This window comes from Acanthochromis polyacanthus, chromosome 13 (assembly GCF_021347895.1).
Source record: "Acanthochromis polyacanthus isolate Apoly-LR-REF ecotype Palm Island chromosome 13, KAUST_Apoly_ChrSc, whole genome shotgun sequence".
Classification (NCBI taxonomy): Eukaryota; Metazoa; Chordata; class Actinopteri; family Pomacentridae; genus Acanthochromis; species Acanthochromis polyacanthus.
The window spans coordinates 17,102,056-17,124,725 of record NC_067125.1 but is presented as its reverse complement, the minus strand read 5'-3'; the positions used below and the strand labels follow the sequence as shown (position 1 = coordinate 17,124,725).

The window sequence follows — 22,670 nt, the reverse complement described above, 5'->3', positions numbered from 1 at the left end:
ATCTCATATTCATCATTTAAAACAAACACAAGACCATTCACTAAGCAAGCAGCCTTCTTGTAAAAACTTTTTATGGCTAAAAAGTTGCAGTTGGAGGACTTATTTCACCAGGGGTGGAAAGAGACTTTTTGCTGAGGTGGACAGCTCACTAGTCAGAAGAGAGGGGCAGTGAGGTATTATTCTCCAAGCAAAACCCAGGGGTTTGTGTGTGAGAACGGGTTGAGGAATGTTCATCCTCACGCCTCATTGGTGTTCTCATTGCGGTGCGCAGATCGAGCAGAGGAGATGGGACACCCTAGATTTACGGGACGTGTCAGAAGCTTCACATCCTTGGCCCCCCTGGGGCCAATCTCCTGTCTTGATCTGGCCTGCAAGGAAAACAGCCGTCCCTCACAGCCTGACAGTGAGGTGGAGCCATCCAAACACACAGGGAGGACGGAGACTGGTGGAAATGAGGAATGTAAAGGATGGAGGGAGGGATGGAGGGAGGCCACCTTTGGCGAGGGCCGCCACAGATCTGGCAGTCTGATACTTCATACTAACGAAGATGAAATTGCCAGTTTGGGCTCCAACAGAAACTGAAAGCTAATGACTTTATCTTTGTGAAGTAATGTCAGTGGGAGGTGTCCATGGCAACACATGTAAACAAACAGTGGCTCATCTAATCTAGGCCTGCTGTTCAACAGGTGTTCACATTCAGTTATCTGCAGTTTAGTCATAGCCTCATTAAACTTACTTAATGACAGAGAAAGTAAGAGTATGTGTGGAAACTTTCTTCCTCACAATCTGCCTCAGCATCTCTCATAAACCTCAGATTCCTCAAAGAGAAGAGAAGTTTTTGCTGCCTAAAGCCCACAAAGGCCTTTTTGTCCCCTGCAGGAACTGGTAGCTGTTCAGGAAGTGGAGCCCGGTGCCAGCAGGATGATTTATGGCTCTGTGTCCTGGGTGGCAGTTGGACGTGATCCCACTGTCACTCAGGCCGGAGAGAAGCTCTGCATGGCCCAATCAGAGGCTGCCCAAAACTCTAAAGACATTACAATGCCTGTCATAAAGTGGCCTTGGAGGCAATGGAAGCAGCCATTAAACAGCCTGGGGGAGACAATAATCAGAGAAGAGAATATGGATGATACAAATCTTACTCAGAGAGTCGGCACTGGCCTGTCTTGGCATCATCTCCTCTCCTCTCCTCTCCTCTCCTCTCCTCTCCTCTCCTCTCCTCTCCTCTCCTCTCCTCTCCTCCTGTTTTGAGCTTATGACAAAGCGTAATTCATCTGAGAAATTGATTTTGCAGGACTTTTTCTCATCTGTGCAGAAGACGCTAACTCGTTAGGACTTCACAGGGCTTGCCAGGGCTGGAGACAACAATTAGTTTGTTGGAGATGTCAGAAATGGCCACTGAGTTTTGCAGGAAGAAATCCTTTGTGACGGATTGGTGCTGACAATTCAGGCAGATGAGGAGGGAGCGACAGACTCCCAGAGCGCCCTGTGTAGTGGAGGAACCTTTGGGCTGCATTAACCCTTATCTGTGAGCTTCCATGAACAAAGTTCCCTCATAGACTACCTGCTGTAGCCTGGAAAATCCTATTACAGACTGCAGGGGGACACTTGGGAACACTCCACCGGGAAATCTGTCTCCCTCAGCACGTACCAGAGACAGGACATCGAGTTCCCTATCCACCTCCTCAGCTCATTCGGTCTCTCTTTCATTCACTCTGACTGATTTTCTCTCTCTCTTGTACTCTTCACTCCCCTTTATCTGTCTTTGTTTCTCTTCTGCCTCATCTATCACTCTTGTTTTTATCCCGTCTAGTTGTCTGGCTTTGCCTATCCTATCTTCTCACAGACTGCCCCCTCAGTTGCTATGCATAAGCATGTTTTAAGTCCCCTTTTCATCCCAGTCCCTCCTGCTCTTCCATTCTCTCTCAGGAGGAGAAGCACTATCTGCTGACCACTGATTGAATGAGTGGGTTTAAGGGTGTCTGCAACACATGGAGTTCAATCCTCTACATCATGCTCAAGTTGAGAAAAATATAATACAAAAGAAATGAGCATACAGTATATAGGAAGTCTAAACTAACATATCCAACAAGCATTTCCTTTTCATTGCTCAATATTCATCTTAAAAAATGAACAATGCTCAGATAGTCAGCAAAACCTGTAATGTAGCTACAATAGAATTCCTGGAGTCCCTGCAAGTGTAAGCAAGGAATTCATGACATACCAATGAAGTCTGATTTGCATCATATGTAACCCATAGCGCAGTATCACAGAAAACTTGCATAAGAGAAGCAGTTATTATGTTTTGTAGACTACATGCAATGTTGCCCAATAATTTCTGATTTTAAAGTTACAAAAGATTCAGATTGTGATCATGTAAAGCTGTATGAGGTCAAGCAAAATTTTCCCTCCTCTCAAAAGACACCATCTATCATTTTTGAGAAGGCATGCATGTTCATTCTGAACATAATTAAACATCTACAGTAATTACACAATGACAGGAACTGATGAACTGTATCATTATTATGCAACCTGAAAGCAATTAGAAAACAAATATTGACCATGATGCGATCCTAGGTTATTACCAAAGTAATTAACCTCATTAACTACGAGAGTCATGCGGATTTAAAATGTGACCTTCAAACACTGTACACACTATTAACAAATACACTGTTTGTTAATCTGGACTCAGTGCAACCGTAGGTTAAAAAAAACAAAACAAAAAACACTGCCTTTGATTATGGAGTGATCCCATCATTGGCGGCTGGTCTCAGGTGTGTGGACTAAAGCAAGTACTATGATGAGGAAAGAAGTGTTTAGATCATTAGCAAGTGTAGTAATGTCATAATGTTAAAATACTGACATACAAGGTCCTGAAGTACCCACAAAACAAACTTACCATACGAAAAAAAGTATTTCTTATGCTGACTAATCCTTTCAGAGTGTTATATTTTCATATATTGTTGTTTCATTATGTTTAAACAGAATGCACAGCATTTTAATGTTTTAACTAGTTGAAGTAGAACTGGATTTCTACTGAGTAATTGAACTTTATAGTAATGTATTAAGTTTCATAAACTAATGATATGTTTCTATATTAATTTTTAATCTGAAAAAAATGCTGACAACTAAATATAGTGTCCTGAAGAAAATGTCCCTGAACAAACAAACAAACAAAAAAAAATGCTGAAGTTGTTCCAGACCTAAAAAAACAAACAAACAAACAAAAAAAACAATACAAGTGCTTCTCAAAGTTTCACTTCAGTAAAGTGCTGGTGTAAATTTATTCTCATCATGCTAAATTGGACACGTTTTTTGGTAGAGGTAAAATCAAATATATAAATTCATTGTATATCACAGATGCTCTTTAGAATCTGTTGATACTTAAAATTACTAAAAATCACTAACACAGTAATAATACTGTCACTAATGGTAATCTTAAAGAGGTGATGGGTTTATCACCTTTCCTGTGACTACTACAACATCTGTGACAAAATGCTGTATAGACTAAAGCATCATTCCTCAGTAAACTGATGCGGTAGTTGCTTATTTCAATCAGTTGATCCTCAGCAGTTTTTGGCTTCTTGCACTCACTCTCAGGCCACATCTGAGGGGAACAGACAGGGCCAGCTCACAAATATTGACTTTCCAATAACATGAGAGTGCACAGCAGCATATCATATGGCTCAAATTAAAGCATTATGACATAATAGAGCAAAGTCGGGGTTAAGACCTCATTACTGCCACCCCGGGCCTCTGCATTTGCTCTCTGTAGACCTGGCAGCTCACAGCTCTGGTTTTGGACCTGCTCTATTCTAATTGGAGCAGCAATATGGTGTAATTGAGATAGCAGTATGGTGTTACTGTGCCGAATATGGCTAGGCTTGCGTTTTGTAGCGCTTAACCCAGTAATAAGCTCTCAAACCAGACCGCATCATACCATTACCATTTGAACTGCAGTGCAGCGACAGAAGAGAGATTTAAACGTATGAGTGAATACATACGCTGCACATAGAGATGCAGACGCCATACAGGATACGTGGATACATATGGAGAGTGTGACTGTGTGTAGGTTATAATAGCCGTGAGAGAGAGAGAGAGAGCAAGAGTCTGGCAGAGGCTAAGAGGACAGAGGGCCTTGGCTTGTGCCTGTTTGCACAGCTCTGACCACAGACACAGAGAAAGTGGTTTCGTAGAGCAGTATTAGCTCTTGATTATTTGCGTTAACCGGTACTTAGATTTACTGCCTGGGTAATGCGATCTGACTGGTAGTTAAGCACTTGCAGCAACTCGGGGCAGGAAAGCCAGGACAAAGTTGCTGTTCCCTCTCTGTTTCCTCGAACTGGACCAATAAAAATCTTGCAAGCTCTGCCCCTGAGTCGCTGTTTCTCCCTTGCTCCAACCCGCCCCATTGGGAAGACATTTGGAAACAATCAGTGGTGTGTTTTAAGGGAAGGCCCTTCCCCTATCAATCCCCGTAGATAAGGTATCTATGAGTGGGGCTCTGTGGCCCCGCACACGGAATTCATCACCTCTGTTTCCTGTATGCTGTTTAGGGGTCCCCTCATTTTCACTTCTATCTGGTCAGAGTGCAGAGGGCACATTTTGTGTGTGTCAACCTATGGGGCTTACCATGCTGGTATATGTTATAGGGAACAGTGAGTACATTTTTCAGACACACAGCATTAATCTCTGTGTGTTTAAGTGAATAACGGCACTTCTTAGTATTTTTCGCCCAAGGAGCTGCATCTGACGAGGTGAGTTTGATCTGACTGCTCATAACCTGGGTGGAGTCTGCAGCTCTTAAGTGTTCCTCTCACTATTTTTCCAAATGTACAGTACTTTCTTTACATTTACTATCCAAAGGGCTGTAAATTAATAGGAGGATGTGTCACAGTTTTACACAAAAGTTCTCTCATTACAGTCTGGCCTTAAAAATATTTTTAAGGCCCTTTGATAGGCAATGTAAAAATCTAATTCTTGTTAAATTAATTCAAGCTCATAAATGTTGCTACATGTCAGCCTGTCTTCTCTCATTTCTTCTTTTACTTGCCCCTGTAAATCCTCTAATAACAGAGAAATGTTTTAAAAAATAATGGCTTTGAGGGCAGATGATGTAAATGTATGTTACAAGGCAGCAGCGTTTATATCCCGCCGATGAGTCAATGCACCTGCATATAAATTCCATTATATCTGTGGCTGTCTAGACGTGTGTCATTGTGTTATTGAGCTTGCCCTGCGTGTGTTTTCGATCAGATCTGCCTCCTTTTCTTTGAGCTCGGAGTGTGCTATGTGTCTTTTCTGACTCCCACCATGAGCTATCAGCTAGACAAATTTTTGTCTGTGTCCTGACGGGGACAGATATAATGCGGGTGGGGGGGACATGCCCCCTTCCTGAGCTTTTCAAACAGGTGGACTATTCCTTCCACATCCCTCCTGTTTCTGACCTCCTTCTTCAATCCAACAAGTCCTCCCATTCACTTCAGTTCTAATAAGGCCTGTGACCTTTGCCCTGCTTGTATGGCCTCCTGACAAGAGTCTCCTTCACCTGGTATTGTGCTGCTGGGCACACCTTCTGACTGGCATAGCCCCCACTCACGCCTGCCTTTGTCCTTCTTCAATTCACTCTGACTTTGTTCAGTTAGTTAACCTAGCTTCCCCTCCCTGCTGGGAACTCAGAGAGAGAAAGAGGGAGGAGGAGGGAGGACTGAGGAGGAGAATGTGGAGGGGGGAGGGTAAGTACTGAGAAATGAGAGGGAAATAAGAAATCTGTATTTTTTTTTGAATGAAAGAAGAGTAGCCTCCGGACAGAGTGGAAGATTTGGCTGACCCTGCACTCATGTAGGAGAATCCTCTCACATTTCCACTCTCTCTAGGAATGTGTCTTGTCGAGCCTAGCGCATGAGATTAGAATGTCAGTAACCCCCCGACCAAAACCTGCAAAACACACACACAAACAGACACACACCAGCCTAAACCCGCGCCAACAAACACCAGATTAACCCAAAGAAAGGGATTATCAGTCAACTGAGAGGCAGGGAGATGGACCCCCGGCTTGTTTTGTCTTTGGAGGTTTTGAATGGGCATCGCTCCCACCCAAGACAATTAAGCCCCAGTTGGACGAGACTGGACGACAAGCTCATCTATCTTGCAGCCACCAGTAGAAACAAAGCCAGAGACTGACACAAATGACTGGAGGCATTTCTGAGGCTGTTTTAAGTAAGGGGAGGCTGCACATGCTGCACCACTGGAGCGAAGACAGAGGCCATAAGTGTCTTGGTAGCTCAACGGGGTTAACACACAATACTGTATTGACTCATCAGTTCTTGATTTAAGACGATTAAATTGTTAGAAAACAATATAAACTGAGCCCAAGAGTACGGTTACAGAACCATTTAGTGTGACTGGTTGTTGTGACAAACATCTGCCTAAAATAATGTAAAAAACGAAATGAAAGAAAGCAAGCTTTTGCACAAACACTTGACATAACTAAATTGATTTTAATACTGAAGGAATGAAGCAATGCAGTGCTTTTTAGCATGTACATGCAACAAGACTGATAATATTGAACGATTCACTGTCACTGCCGATAACATCTGTTCATGTCAAATGTAGTATAGTTATACTTGTAGAAAAGTAGGCTATGACAAAAGTTGAGTGTTAGACAACTAAAACATTTGGTTAAGATTCCAAAAGGACTAAAGTTACAGTTAGAGAAGAAACAAATAATTATTATAGATCCATCCATCCATCCATTCTCTATACACAGCTTTAGCTTCACTAGGGTCGCGGGGGGTGCTGGAGCCTATCCCGGCTGACTCGGCCAAAGGCAGGGGGACACCCTGGACAGGTCGATTATTATAGATAATAATATTAATAAATATTAGTCTCACACTGGTGTTAGACTTGTGAGAGGTGAAGATGTTTGATAAGAGTAGGGATTAATCCATATACTGTGAGCATCATGGACTCATGTATTTCATCCTCAGGACTTTTCAACCACTAGTCATGTAGACACAGCTCAGTAGCATGGATGTACTTGCAATTAATTAACGTGTAATTAAAGGATGCGTGTTTCCTCTGCAGCACAGGCCTCATGAGATCAGTCTCTTGTTCAGAACACTCACTCAGCATAGTGACACATTTCCCTCTTCACATTATCTGATCTCACACAGCAGATTTTAATGGTCTTTATTGTCTGCTTTACAATTCATTAAGTGCCAATGAGACCGGAGTGTATGCTATGAACTGCTCCTTCATTATCACACACAGTGTCTCAGCAGCCAGTCAGTGCTCTTCTCATCAGTTCCCACAATGATGTCAGCGCAGCCGTTGTGTTCGTGCGGCACAATGCATTGACAACCGCCATTCATGTCGTCTTTGTAGATGCAAGACGTTTTTTTGTTTTTTTTTCTTTTTACTTTGAATTTCTGGAAAGTGCATGTGTGTGTACGTGTGTGAAAATGCGAAGATGTGTGTCCATTGAGAGACTGCATGAGTGACAGAGAGGTTCATCCCTAGTGCCTGCCTTTCTAAACGCTGCTGTGGGCAGGGCCATCTATGCTGACAGTAGATGGGATGTGGCAGGGGCCGGGGGATTAAGGGGCTTTTAGCCAGGACTGAGAGTGGCTCTTTCTCCCTGTGACAGAGAGAGGTGACAGGCCGTCAGCGCACAGGGGACAGGCGGACAGCCAGCCAGAGACATCTGCATTCATTCAGGACAGCGGCTTATCCGTGCACAAAAAACACGCCCTCTTGAAACACCCTCCATCTACACTCTCACACTCTGACTTACGCAGGCACACATGCACAAACAAGAGACCTTTCCTAGAGTCCATACTGACTGTGCAAATAGCAAAAGCAGCAACAGTGTACAGACAGCCTGGAAACTTTATATGTTAGTGTTTTTTTGTTTCTTTGTTTTTCTGCTGTTTTCACCAGCCTCTGTAGCCTAATAGGATCTATGTGACTACCCCATAACCACAGGCTTTATACGCTAAAGTTTCATCATAAAATGTTTTGGAATCCGAAATTGTACACTTTTGATCCAAGACTTAGTAATGAAAAACACAGAAACACCAGATTTTCAGCTGACAATAATTGAAAGGATGGGTCTCCTCCTGGTCAGGCATCTGCCAACTCCTCCTCTTCCATCCTCTCATGACTGGGAGGTTCAGAAGACAGGCAGAGCCAGGAAAGGCCCTGCCCAGCCATCTAATCCTCTACTCCTATTCACCATCTCTGCTAATCTCTCTCCCCACCTCCCCACCATCACTACCGCCAGCGCTATCGCCTCCACCTCCACCTCCACCTCCGACTCTCCCTCAAGAGGTGCACAAAGACCCTAAGCGCCCCAGTCCCGCCCCACTCACCATCCCACCCCTTCTCGTATCCCTAACCTGCTCCGCCCATCGCTCCTGCAGCAGGAGGCACTCAGCTTTCTAAGCCCAGGACCCATAATCCCGTGAGGCTGCGAGTTTGGGTGAGCCCAAAGGCTCATTGAGTGCCGGATAACTCTCTCCCGGACTCTAACTCTCTGTCTTATTGTTGCTGCTGCTGAGAAGAGGAAAGACACAAATGGAGTTTGAATTTCAATGTGCCTAACGACTCAGAGAGAGAGACAGCAGAATATGGACTGGTGGGCATCCAGGCGTGAAGAGTATTTTCAAGGAGGCCACGGAGAAACACATGCAAACACTGTCGGCAAGTGCAGGCCACCTTGTCCTGACACATGAAAGATGGAATACAGTAGTTGCCCAATTTTTTTAGTTAATCTTTTATTCACTTTTTTTCCCCAAAGTTAAATAAATTCCTAAGGGAAAACTTAACCTTGTCTTATTATAATTTTTTAGCTGTTATATGAATTTAAAGCACTAGAACCATATTCTAGCATGGTAGTCAGCTTTGTTCTGAGGGATCCCTGTGAAATTTGTAGCCATCACAAGAGTTAAAGGGAAAACTCACTTTTTCATTTAGATATTTAAACTCATTTTGTTTTTTTAAAACTCATCATAAATACAATTTGATGTAATTTTAGACTTAACTACTTAAACTAAGAGTAAATCTTAAGTCAATGAGATGGCGCTTGTTTCTGTTTTTGAGCAGGAAGACTGCATACTGTGTCACTATTAAGTAAAAAAATATGCATCTATGGTGAGGTAGAACATGTTGATACCATTAATGAACATGCTACCATTTTGCATTTGTTTTAAATTGATCACAGTTTTTTTTAAATACAAATGATAATAACAGTTAAACACTTACACAGAAGCCGTGATTTTACTAATATATTCTGTATGTCCTATTTTTGCTTCAATCACAGTTTGTGGAAAGCCTGATAGTAAAGGCTATCCTAGCAGTATTTTTTTTTTTTTAAATGCTTCAAAGAACTTCTTGAGATGTCAGGAATGCTTGGCTTCCTCAGTCTTCAAGTGCCCCCTTAAATGTTCATTGAGTTTAAGGTCTAGTTACTGTGGAAGAAAGTCCATGACAGTCAGAACTCCTTTGGTCCTCAAGTAGTTCTTGCAAAGCTTTGAGATGCGTTTGGACTCATTATCTCTCTCTGCAAAGATGCAAACCAGAGGGCGTAGCATGGCTGTGAAGAATGTAGTGCTACTTCTCCTTGGTTAGGATGGAGTTGATTCGTTGCAGGTTTCTTTGAGTTGCTCCGAAGTACCAAAACACCCTCAGACTTGAACATTCCCACCAAAACCATGCTTTGTTGTGGGTTTGTTACTTTGACAAAGTGCAGTATCATTTTCGGTCCTACGCATCTCTTTATATTCACTCCTCTGTTACTATCAATAATAAACTTGACACAAAAGTAAATAAGACCTTTTCCCAGGTATCCACTACCCACCCTAAAGTTTGATCTTGTTTCCACACCTGTGAAGGGGTTCAAAGATGCTATTCAACCTCTGAAACCACTGCCAGACAGCATTATTTTGACAGTGTGTCTGTGGTGAAGTTGCTTTTCTATCTCTCAGCTAACAAAGCTTGATATAGTGATCCTTTGATGATATACTCACTTGTGGACTGCCCACTAGTGATGATCTAGTTTCCACAAAACAAGAGTACCATACACTGCTCCATAGAAACCTTCAGTCTCACCACAGTTTGACTGTGAGAAAGCCACTGTGTGTTTAGAATAACAACTTGATTCATAAAACTTTCAATGAGTTTTGATTCCATGTTTTCTACTATCAGTGCTGTTTAGTAAGCAATACTCTGCTGGAAAGTTGAGATACAGGCTTAATTACAACAGGTCAACAATGGCTACAAGTCGATTTGACCTGTGTACGTCTCTGATGAGCATCATGATGACCATTACTTTAACAGGAGGACACAACTCAAGGAAATCAGACCTTGTGTATGACAGATAATGTCAATGATCTGCTTAAATTTGATTGCTGACTTATAATCCTTTTCAGGGATTATAAATGTTTCTAAATACTTAAACCTCCTTCTTATTTCCAGGTTTACTTGAAAATATGACAGATTTCACATATGCTCTCAGACTTTTGAACCCCACTCTATGCACACTCCCTCATATTTCACAAGCTTTAGCTTCAGTAAGAACATTCTCTTTTTGAAAGGCAGAGCTCCTCTTCACATTATTAACTTATGCCTGACTTTAGTATTTTATACTGATACAGATATAACATAATGTTGATCATTAAATTTGCAAACACATCCTTATCACAAACACAACTAACTCTCAGATATGCCAGCAGCTTGCTAAAAGCACTCACTAATACATTTGTCTCAGCTCACAAACACACTCAAGAACACCTATATGGACTCTTATGCAGTGTGCACACAATTGCTGGCACAGTCAGCACTTCATTTCTGCATACGACAGTGTAGGTGAGCTTGACAGACCCTTCACTGCTGCTCTCCACCTCTTATTTACAGAAGCTATCTTTCCCATAAGTCACCATTCCTGTATTCATAAAGCATCATGGATGCCATAACTCACTCTTCCCCTTTATGAATAAAGCTCCCAAATTTATGGTGATGGCGCTGAGGAGTGGTGGCCTCCCTGGTGACAAACTTCCCCCAGTCTGTCACTACTGGCCTGGGCCGCTCAGGGCCCTACATCAAAAGCTCCAGATGGGAGCGCCACTTTATCGCTCCCCGGTCGGTGACATCACCTTGCCGCGCTGCACGGAATTGATGATGAAAGCAAACATATCTATCTTAACTCACATTTACCAAATCAATTTTATTTTTACAGACCCTCCGCAGGGTTATTGGCATATTGACGGTTTGCAGGCAGGAGGGGGGTGAGCAATGGCCAAGGGATGGTGAACGGGTGGGCATGGGAAAAGAGGGGGGAGGGTCAGTAGGGCTTAATGGCGTTTACCATATTTAATGCAGCGGGATGTCATCACTGAATATCCATTCTGAATAATGTGGCATTTCATCATAAATTCTTTACAACTTATTTACTTAATGGAAAGAGTTATGGCTCGCTGTCAGGGTGGTAATTAAACATTGTGATACAGTGCTGCCTCGCCGGGATCCCATCTTTCCCCTCAACCCCCCCAACCCGCCTGCCCCCAGACACACACACACACACATGCACGCTCACATCCCAGCTCTTCAGCTTTTTAAATACATATTATTATTCAAGCTCGCCATAAATTACCACCAGATTAAAATTCATGAAACCTCTTTTTCCTTTATTTCCTTCCCTGGGAAAAAGAATAACCCAGAGCTTGTTCAACCAGCTGTAAATCTCTTCAGGAGGGACAGAGACTTTTTTTATTAAAATTTCGTGTTATGAAAATGGGCTAAAATAAAGAGTTTTCTCTTGCTTCTATTTAACAGATATATTGCGCTTTGCTGCGCAATCACTCCGCAGTTGATAAAGATGAAGAAGTTGCTTCCTGGAGAAATGTAGTCTGGAGTAAAGGGAGAAAAAAATGGGAATTTATTTTGGTTTTATCCAGGCCAAAACCACTGAGTCTGAACTGATGGGCTGGAGTAATGCTCTATGATGCAAACCCAATGAGCACCGGTCCAAATCCAAAACTATTTATATGAGCTGAATGTTGACATTTTACCAACACGTTCTCAGTTGGCTATAGCGTAGCATCAAACTGGACTCAGGGGTTAGAGGGTTAGACTATAAAAAGAGGAGGAATGCTGCTGTGAATCCGCCTTTTACTTAAACCTGTAACTTCTCACTTTATGAACTGCATGGTCAGCTGCTATTAATGACCTTGGCTCTGTCCCACAAAGGGACAAAGCCACTGAATGTGGAGGACTAAACCTTCACGTTCAAATTAGAGAGGATTTATTCTGGGAGACTAAATGTGGCTGATATTCTGCCAGCCTCGTTGTCGTGCTTCATAAAACCAAACTATCCTGACACTGACAGCGACCACATCTAACCTTTGACCTTGTCCTGTGACCCTGTCTTCGATTTTTTGAGTCTGCTGACCAATATGTGATCTGCCAATGGCCACACTGGGTCCGTAACTGGGATGAAGGAGGGATTTATGGCTTTTCATTTTAATTGGGTTAAGAGCACAACCGCTACTCACTTTCTTTCAGTGGCACTGAGCTAACATTACATCACTGGGCAACAAACGGCAACAACAGCCTTGTGGTCACTGGGCTAAATGTGAACATGACGACATGGGAGGAAATAAAAAGAGGTCTGATGTGAATGGTACAGTGTATATTGGCCAAGGAAACCCCCCTTTTAAAGAAGTGGGCTACTACTGTTGCAGAAAATCCTTGTAACTACATTTTTTATGTTTATACTTGGACTTAAGCTTAAGCTGCTCAGTTACAAGTAGTGCAAATTTCCTTAGTTGCCATGAAATCTATCCCAGTACCATTGAAAAATATGGTGGCCTCTGTAAAAATTCTTTTCCCCATCAATTCTTGATATTAAACAGTTGCAGTACACAAAAGGAAACATGAATTTCTGCCTACATATATGAAGACATTGACTCTGCAAGGCAATAATTTTGGAAAACTTTAAGAACATGCTCAAACTAATCTTCAATGACATTTCAATGTGGGTGCCATAGTAGCCTAATGGACCCCTGTCTTCTCTCACTACTTGTTTATGTGTGCCAGAGCTATCAAATAAAGGCAAAAAATGTCCATTGATACATATATGTTCCTACCTCCCAGCCTTGAGTGGGATCTTGGAGAAAAGGCCTGTGCTCTCCTTCATATGGTCCAAAGCGCTCTCCGATGTTCACCTTCCTGCGGCTCCAGATGCCCAGACCTCCACCTGTAACTGCTGACTCTCGCATTTCAAAGTCCAGAGGAATGGTCAGATCTTCTTGGGGTAAAAAGATGCTCGGATGTTGGAAGGACAAGGGGTCCTGGGGTGAGGACTCATCGTCAGAGAGCGGAGGGGACACTGGGTCCTCTGGTAGGGCTGAAGAAAGTGCAGGATCCCCATCAGAGCCACATACGTCATCTAAGATGTCTGACGGATAAAGGGCGAACTCATCATCGCCTTCACCTGTGAGAGAAACAGATGGTCTCTATGTGAGGGTGATGATCAATGACATCTTTTGTAATCACAGATTAACACAGGCAATGGGCTAACTTCCCCATCAGGACACTGTGTGCACAGACAAAAGCAACAGACGAGCATACTGTCTTCATCTTAATTCAGTTATGGAGGAGAAATTACAGCAAGAAGTAACAGTGTTCATGTATTAACTTGAGCAGTTCACCAGCATAAGACAGAAGGTCCTATTGGTTTGAAACAGTAAGTCAGAGTGTGATATGACCAAATGTGATTTAATGAAGCTTGGTAGTAAAGAAAAGAAGATCTTGAAGCGAGGCGTCTTGTTTCTGTGTCCCCCAGGACACATTTGAACATTTTTAAACTAGTAAAATCGACTGTGAAAAGTCAAAAACAGGCTTCTGGCCCCAACAGCAAAAACATGTCATGTTTGCTCCTTGGTTGAGCTGATGCCAATGTGGGCAAACAGGGTCGGTTCAGCATTGTACTGCTCTGACTGTTTTATATTTCCTTTTCCTGAACTCTTTCTCCACTGTACAGTGAAAACAGAGGGAAGCACACCAGGGTTAATTGTGAATAGAGTGAAACAGGACATAGAAGTACGACCCTTGAACCCACACTGGGCTTCTTCAGAGTGGCACACGTGGCTGGTGGAGCTAAATGGTAGAAGAGAGAGTGACTGAATTATTCACAGTGTTGACAGTCTGCTGAGGAGCAAAGGAACACTGCTGTGAGGTCTTTGTCAAAACTACAGGTAAATAGAAAAAGGCACAGATATCAGAAAAAAGAGGTATGTCTGTATGCTAAGGCAAATGATTTCCCATGCAAAGAGGTCACCAAACAAGAAAAAAAGATGAGTATTAAGACAAATCAAAACAGCAGAAAATGAAAAAGCCAGCTAGCACGAAAGACTGCCAGCCAGGTGTCACACGGTGAGACAGACAGACACTAAATGCCGGAAATGATCCACAGGAAGCTGCCGCTTTGTGGTGGGCTGTGCCTAACACAGGCTGACAGGTCACGGGGAGAAGGGGCTCTACTAATGAGGCTCAACAACCCATCCCTGGGCTGAGGAACATTCCTGAAGGGCTTCCTGTGTGACACTGTACCTCTGGTGCTGTCAGCCATGGACCCTTTGATCCACACAGATGCACACATGCACTTGTTGTTCACTGGCCACAAATTAACTGTGCTTCTGATTGACTGAACGGGTCACTGAACTAACCTGAGGAACTAACTCAGGTTCTGGACAAAATCATTAAACTACTTTTTGTATGACCCAACCTTAGAGGGTTGATAGATTATGCGAGGCACAAGAAAAGCCACACGTAGTTAGTGTAGAATATATGCAACTCCCATTTTGTCCAGGTCAAAGCACTTTCTGCCGGGTAAAAAGGAAAGAAAAACTGTCAGAGCCTGCATAAGCAGATACATAAGCTGTTTCTCTCGGCCAGTTAAGAATCATAATTCCTGTCAAAATGTGTGTTTGCTGTGGGGAAATAATCTACGCATGGACACATTGTGCTGAATCAGCTGTCTATGTACAGACATATGTATTGTGCAGTATCTGTGCGTGCGTATTTGTCGAAACATATCTACAACTTAAGCGTTTCTCACAGTCGTTCCCTGCGGCAAAACCTGATCACAGTGTCTGTGCAACTATTGTGTTTGACACACACACTGTGTGGGCCCAGCGTGTTTGAGGGGAAAAGTCTTTTAAAGACTCTACTGAGCTGGGCCGGGCATGAAACCCAATGTGGCTCTGAGAGTAGACGTAATGATTTTCAGCACAGAGACTGTGTAACGTGGTTATAGGCTTGGATGTGAAGTTTGCCATATGGTAGAGGGACAAGAGCTTTTAAAGGTAACTGTATCCCTCCATTGCCGTTTCTCCTCCGACATTTCCCCTCACATGCTGGTCTCAAAGTTTATATTTGATTTAGGCCAGAAATTCTCCCGGTCCACTGCACTCAATGAGAGCATTTCAGCTCATAAACATATATGTTTCTGTAAGGTAAACGTGAGCCAAAAACAAATATGCTATGTTCAGAGTTTAAAAAATTGTGGTTTCATGTGCAGATGAATGATAAGTCAAAGACCGTGGCTCTGCTTAGATGTGTGGGGCGGCCTGGACACTGCACACCGATGATCAGACTGGTATGCATGTGTGTGTGTGTGTGTATTTCTATGTATCTGCCTATGTAAAGCAAATAACCCTGTTTGTTTGCTCAGTAATGAACATTACTTCATCACTGCAAGCTGACGCCCTTCATCAAAGAAGGAGTTCTAAGAGAGTTCTGATAGAGAAGGGGAACTCCAGCTGGGAGCAGCATCATGACTTCAGCTACATTAATAACATAGATGGCACATCCTGATAGTACAGGAAGGCAAGTGTAAAGAGAAGCTGTAAAACTTTGATGTTGATGTATCCAAAAGACAACACAAAAGATTTAGTGCAAAACAGTCAGGAAAACAATATTATCTCCCCATCGAAATCAGCCATTAACACAGGAAAATACATCATGACACTTTGCATAAACACAGACATGCACGCACACATTTATATATCATGTATTCAAATGCTTGCGCTTGACGCCAAATTCATTAATTTTTATTAAGAGGGAAAACATTTGTTCCCAGGCCCGCTATCTGCATGGGTGGAATGATTTTCACCTCTGCCACAAGGTGTTGGGCGGACTCATACATCACATGATTACCCCGAGCAGCGAGCAGGGCCGCCATCATCAGGGAGTGAATTAAAGATGATAGAAAGAGCTATTAATCACTGTGACAAAGCCCCTAATGGAGGTGTGACCCAGCCACTGCTGACGGGACGCCAAGGGGACGCACCCACGGGACAAATGGATACATATGTTTACAGAGAGAATAACCTACCTGTGGACATAGCCAACCCCTCCTCGCTCAGCTTATTTTTTTATGCACTGCTGTCTTTTCTTGCTCTTACTGTACTGTGTCTTTTGCTGCATTTATTCAGTTTACTCAAATTCTCACACATGTATATGTTTATACCAATAGGCTAAACCCCTATCCTGCTTGTCATAGGTCATGTTTAAAAAATTTGTGCATCACAGAAAAGAGGCACTGAAGTTAAAATTGTGATCATGTATCTATGCTCACAAAATCTGGAGGAAATGGTTAACAACAGCATGAATTTATTACAATCTTCTCATAGAATCGGTTTCCTGAACTGAATTTAAGTTTTATGTCTCAGTTCCTCCCCATCATCTCTGCTTATAGTGCACAACGCTGGATAGGCTATAACACTGCAAGGTGTAAGGTGGAAACATTATTCATCTAGCCCGGAGCCAATTCACAAATCACTTAATTTAGCTAGACAGAGAGGTTTAACAGTTGACTGATGGGGTCTTAGATCATGAAATATGGAAATAAACTCCTCACCTTTAGAGGACTGGCCCTCTAGCTTATCTGTAGACATCATTTGTTGCCTGTGATAACAGACAAATGGGACGGGGGGCTTACCCGTATACTACAGGTCAACATAATCACACATGATCCCCTCCATTAGTCATCATCCAAATTCTGAAACTGCACTCTTCATCATCCCCCTACTTTACATTTATATCTATATACAGAGGAAGTCATGAAAATGTGTTAGCACTGTTGTTCCAATCTCAAAATACAGGAAGAAAAATGGCTCTGAAATAAAGGCAAGCAGTGGAAATCCACTGAAAATACATTGTTGAGAGTGGTTGAAGAGGCTGCTTGATTGCTGTTATTGTATTCTGAGTCTTTTGCCTGAAAAATTAAGATACCATGAGAGACTGTGACTGAATTCAAACCAAAATAAAAATAACTACCTTTCATTTGGCTAATTTTAACGCTCTCACAGCTACTGCCAATCAGAAAATGACTGCTGTTGATTTGCTAAGTACTGTTAATTACAGTGCATCAGTGTGCGTCTACATTCCCTCAGTAGGGTGTATAGGAGAGTGTTTGGAGCCCCATGGCCTCGGGAGAGGCAATAAGCTTCCTAATTAACTATGTCTTTGTGCTTAATGGAGGCCTTAACACCGCTTTTGGGGAGTCTTTTGGTTCCATGGGTCCATTGGGGTGACTGTGGAATTGACTGATACAAACGTTAGAAAAACATTCAAATTTATAGGTAGCTCTAAACAGGCAGTTCCAGACAAATGTCTACAGTTTATCTGTTGATATTTGCATCTTTATCCAAGAGAAATTTGCAAAGAGTGAAATTTCCAAATAAATTTGTTTTGTTCAGTATTGCTGTAAACATGTTAAAGCAGGCCTCGCACTATTATTTCAATAAATGTAAAAAATACAGATGAATATGCACAGCCAAAATATCGTTAGAGAAGGTTTGAATGACTGTTTATTGAACAATGAATACTATGTCATTTAAAGTATTATTAGAGGGTAGAGCACTTGCATCAAAGAAAATTCAGCATAAACAACAGGCAATGCTACAGCTTTTGAATGTCCAAAGAAAAATTGCCTTAAAATAGCTGTATTTGCCAACCTCTAAATGCATATTCTCACAAACTGCCATCTGTATTGTACGCACACACAGAGATACACATGCATGCACACGACAGTAACAAGAGCAGAGCTCTTAACACAGTCTTAATTAATGAGAGCATTGTCTATATTTTTTCCACCCCTGTGTTAGTCAACTACTCCCCATTCCAAATGGAAAACACTCCATTAAGGGCCCTGGGCAGAGTTACCAATTAACATCGCGCAACAAACTGAAACTTCGAGCTGGTCCCTCTGTGCACACACACACACACACACTCAGACACCTAATTAATTAGCATTAGTTGTGATTAATAATGAGCGTCCTTTAATGGTAAATCTGCAGCTCCGATGGCAGGCTGACACAACAAAGGAGTCTGTGTATGCGGCAGGATTTATCTGGGGAGCTGCTCGGGGATTTTAACATGTTTCTCACAGGCCTGACAAATGGCCTATTAATTATCTAATGTTGTCTGACAACAACCGCTTGATAAAGATGTATGTTTAGACAGGGTGAGGAGAGGACAATACAGCGGGGGAAAAGAGAGAGGTCTGTGCGAGTAATAGAGAAAGGGAGTATGTGTGTTTGCATAAAAGAAGAAAAATAAAGTACGCAAGACTGAGGGAAGGCTGGCACTGTTTCTTAGAATTGCAGGCTGCTGAGTGATGCACACATGCATGCACACACACTGAGCACCGCCTCGTGCAATTCTTCCTTTTTTACATTTGTATCAAAAGACAAATCACTGTGCTTGGATAATCAATACAGAGGATTAACAAACCGCATTTATTCTTAATGAAATGCTAATGAATGAAGTCTTGATGAACACAGAGATGGATGCGCAACACATGCACACACACATACACACATTTCAGACACGTCCTGAAACCACAATCAATATCATCAACAAGTAAGTCTCCACATCACCGCGACCACTTCACACCATTAAGTCTCTTACAACACGGAACATATGGGCATGTCTTTCTCTCACTCCTCCCTGATTCAATCTCAGTCCTGACTCTAATTCGTGGAGTTTATCTTCCGCTTGTATGTTGACAGGTGTGCCTAAGTGGAATGCCAGTTGCCAAATGATTTTTATGATTGTTTTAGCCCCGCATTTGGCTTAATGAGATAGGATCCCAGTCGGACGCTAACTCAAAGCTGTCAAATGTAAAGCATACAGAATAACAAGCCGGCACTCACATTGTTTCCACAGGCCATACATCAGCTGCGGCATAGAGGGAGGGCCCTCTGGATCACACAGTGACCCCAGGATAGAGAAGATGACAGGAAAGAGAGAGAGAAAACAGAAAGAGGGACAATAGAAATGAGAGGAAATAAGGGGGGAAAGATGTGTGAGTGATAGTAAGATGATATGGTAAGTGTATGAAATCTTGGTGATATCGGACAATGTACTGGCATAACAGTGGTATTTCATTTTCATCAATATTCTGATTTAAAATTATGAAAAAGAAATAATCTTCAAATAGAACAATAACAGCAAGTAATGAGCAGGCATTAATTTCTTCACGAGAGTTTATTGCATGCTTGAATCAGTAATGTGGAAGTGGAGATTCACAAGCTTTTAAAGGTTTGCTTTCTCCTCTGAAGTGACATGCAGAGAGAAGGTGCTGACAAAGGTCATTAACCCCATCATCTCCCCTGTCTTCGCCACAGATTCAATCCCAGCTCAGCGCACCCCAACATGTCACACATCCTAAGCTTTTTGATTTGTTTGCTCTGGTCACCTGTGCCATGCCTTTCATCTAGCTTCCTGCTCTTCCATCCAAATCTCTTCTATCTTTTTCAACCTTATTGAAAAAAGACAGAAAACTGCCACTGAAAGGAGACCATCTGGCAAATGAATGTCCTGTGTGGAAAGCCTCTTTCTACTTAATCCAAAAGTTTAAAAACAATAATGTTTGTCTTCAGGTTTTTATTCTTAACAACATACACGGCAAAGCAAACATGCACAGATAGGCATTCCCTCTCCACCTCTTTTCTCTCACCCCGCTTTCGCTTTCATGTCATGGCTAACTGCCATTGGGCCCTAATATAATTATGGCTCACAGTTGTGCACATTTGAGAAATTGATTCCTTTGATGAAATGTGAGTGAGGCAGGTCTGGGCAGAGCGGAGAGAGATGTATATCCAGAGTGGTTGCTGCCAGCCACCCCAGCCCCGTGGAAGGCCCCCTGGGTACCAAACCGCCAGCTCAACCCAGCCCAGTCTGGCCTAGTCGTTAAACGAAATGATAGCATATGTGCTTTGTTTGAGTTTGATGTCTTCATAATACATTACACAATTAGATTGATTTGACAATTTCCATTATACTTGATAAAATATTTATGTAGGCCTGAGGATGGTAGTTCTTATCAAAGGGGGGTGATCTGCAGTGCAGATGGGAGCTCTGGTGTGCAGCAAGAAGGCCATCAGTTAGTTAAAGCTGGGCACATTTGTAGGCAAATAAAACCTGACGACTTGAAATCTGTATTTGTATGCAAAAACATTTTTATTTTGTTAGTCATGTAACCAAGCTCGTGTATTTTTAAGTGTTTGACATGAATAATCAGGCACACCTGATTGAGATCAAATGCACCAGTCCAAAGTGTATATCAGTGAATCAATAACCTTGTCCTCACATGTTTGCTTTGTGTGCTACACAAACACTGAATGCTAAAGAAATGAAAAGCCTGGTGGGCATTGAGCACATTAAGCCGTTGGCTGTGCTCCCAACAGAAAATTTTCCATCGAAGACAGTTTTTAGCTACACAAATTTTCCGCTATGCCACATTAGCTTTAGATTTGCTTCAGCTAAAACCTGGAAAGCCGGCGTCAACGCAATATGTTATCCTGGCATCAGGCAGAAATGTGTACTGCCGTGCTGCTAGCCCTGTAGCTTAATGTGTATGGTCAGGGATTGAATTACACAGGATACCACATCTAAATCATATTACCTGCATAGCTTGTGTGTCCCATGCCCTTACGAGATATCATACACTACTGAAGTCCAGCTCTAAACTTTTCTACAGTTTGAAATCTGTTTCTCCCCTAACTTTTTGTATTTTCCTAGAAATGCCAATAAATAAATCAATTTAAGCAATAAATTCAAACCACTCATGCTCAGAGGTGAGTCTCCTTCACCCTTCTTTTCTTCTCACATTGGATGTCCCCCTCTTTCTCCCTTTTCTCACCTGTCTCCCCCCCCCCCCCCCACCTCTCTCTCTCTCCCCCATTCCTTTCACACCCTTCTACAAACCTCTCAGTGTGCACAGCCACCCCACATCCATCACAGCCCAGAAATTTAAGGAGCCAAATTGGCCTCATCTGTCTCAATGTTGGATGCAGATGGAGTTTCTTCTGCTGAGGGAGGTGCAGTTATTCACCCCTGCTGCCCCCCACCCCTTCAATCTACTGCCTTAAAGCCAAGCCAGTCTGCACCAGCTTCAACACTACAGAGCCACGTTATGAGGCCAGCTGCTGGGATAAAGAGGGCACAACGCTGAAGTGACCACTGCACTGACCACACACGCATTCTCCACTTCATTCAATGTTCCCTCAATCAGATTTTTCTTCCTTTTTTATTTTCCATCTTGCCCGCTCACTCACTCTTGCTTACTCATTCTGCCCGTGCGCGTGCACAAACACACGCACACCTACGCAAACACAAGCAGTGGCGGCCATTGCACAGCCTGCAGTACAGTCTCAAGCAGCTTGGTCAGATCTGGCTCGTTAATAAAGGCCCTAAATGAGGCAGCATGCATAAAACATGAAGCGCCGCGTGCTGCTGTAATGAACTGCTGCTCCATAATTGCATCTCAGAGCCGTAAAATGAAGACAAAATATTTGAAGAGGGATTCTGTCACCTCTCCGCAGACGCAACACTAATCATAGGCGTTCTGCGGGGCCCTGAGGGTCTCCCCCTGACAGAGAGCAGGGGCTAAACGCCCGGGGCGGTGACATTGGCAACACCCTCCAACTGATGGGACATAATTGAATAATTGCTGATTAGAAAATAGGAGAGAGGTAATAGTATAATAGTGTCCAGTGTGTTATCTGAAATGATCCCACTGGGAAGGACAATATGATAATATGGTGCAGGAAGGGTTCACAAAAATATATAGCTGGTGTGCCTATTATCTCAGTAATTTAAGGGTCAGTTTATGAGCCTGAATTTATCATTCAGGAATAATAGATGGTGCAAAATCTGGTAAATATGTTGTTTTAATGTGTTTGGGAAATCCTGTATAGTAGGATGAATATATTTGGATACATCAACCAGAAAATCTGTTAGTCAGAGGTAGCTAAATCAACTTAGGGCATTAAAATTGAAAGTTATTAATAATAAAATACAAAAGGCACAAAAAAGACACAAAGACCAGCATGTAAACACACAGACAACAGACACATGCACATACACATGCACAGTGACAAGCTCAGAGACAGGCAGGCCTCCAGATGAGAGATTGGACTCCCACCCAGGGGTGTCACCCAGACAGTTAGAGAGTTGCTGTAGTGACAGGGTGGCCGTGGTGACATAATGAAGGTGCTGTGGTTGTCACAGGAGGTCAGTGGTGATCACTATGCCCAGCTAGGGGGGGTTAGGAACACATATAATGAATCCCACCAATGACAAATGGCCCTCAACTCAGGGCT

General features: G+C 42.7%; 1 protein-coding gene across 16 annotated transcripts in view; it reads right to left on the bottom strand.

Moving 5' to 3' along the window:
* mecom (MDS1 and EVI1 complex locus) overlaps nucleotides 1-22,670 on the bottom strand; it is a 132,295-nt gene that overhangs the window by 77,891 nt on the left and 31,734 nt on the right. For all 16 annotated transcript variants that reach the window (XM_051958031.1, XM_051958033.1, XM_051958035.1 and 13 more), the window contains exon 2: nucleotides 13,143-13,489. In XM_051958031.1, coding sequence (XP_051813991.1) covers nucleotides 13,143-13,489 — 347 coding nt within the window. The remainder of the gene's footprint in view (nucleotides 1-13,142; nucleotides 13,490-22,670) is intronic.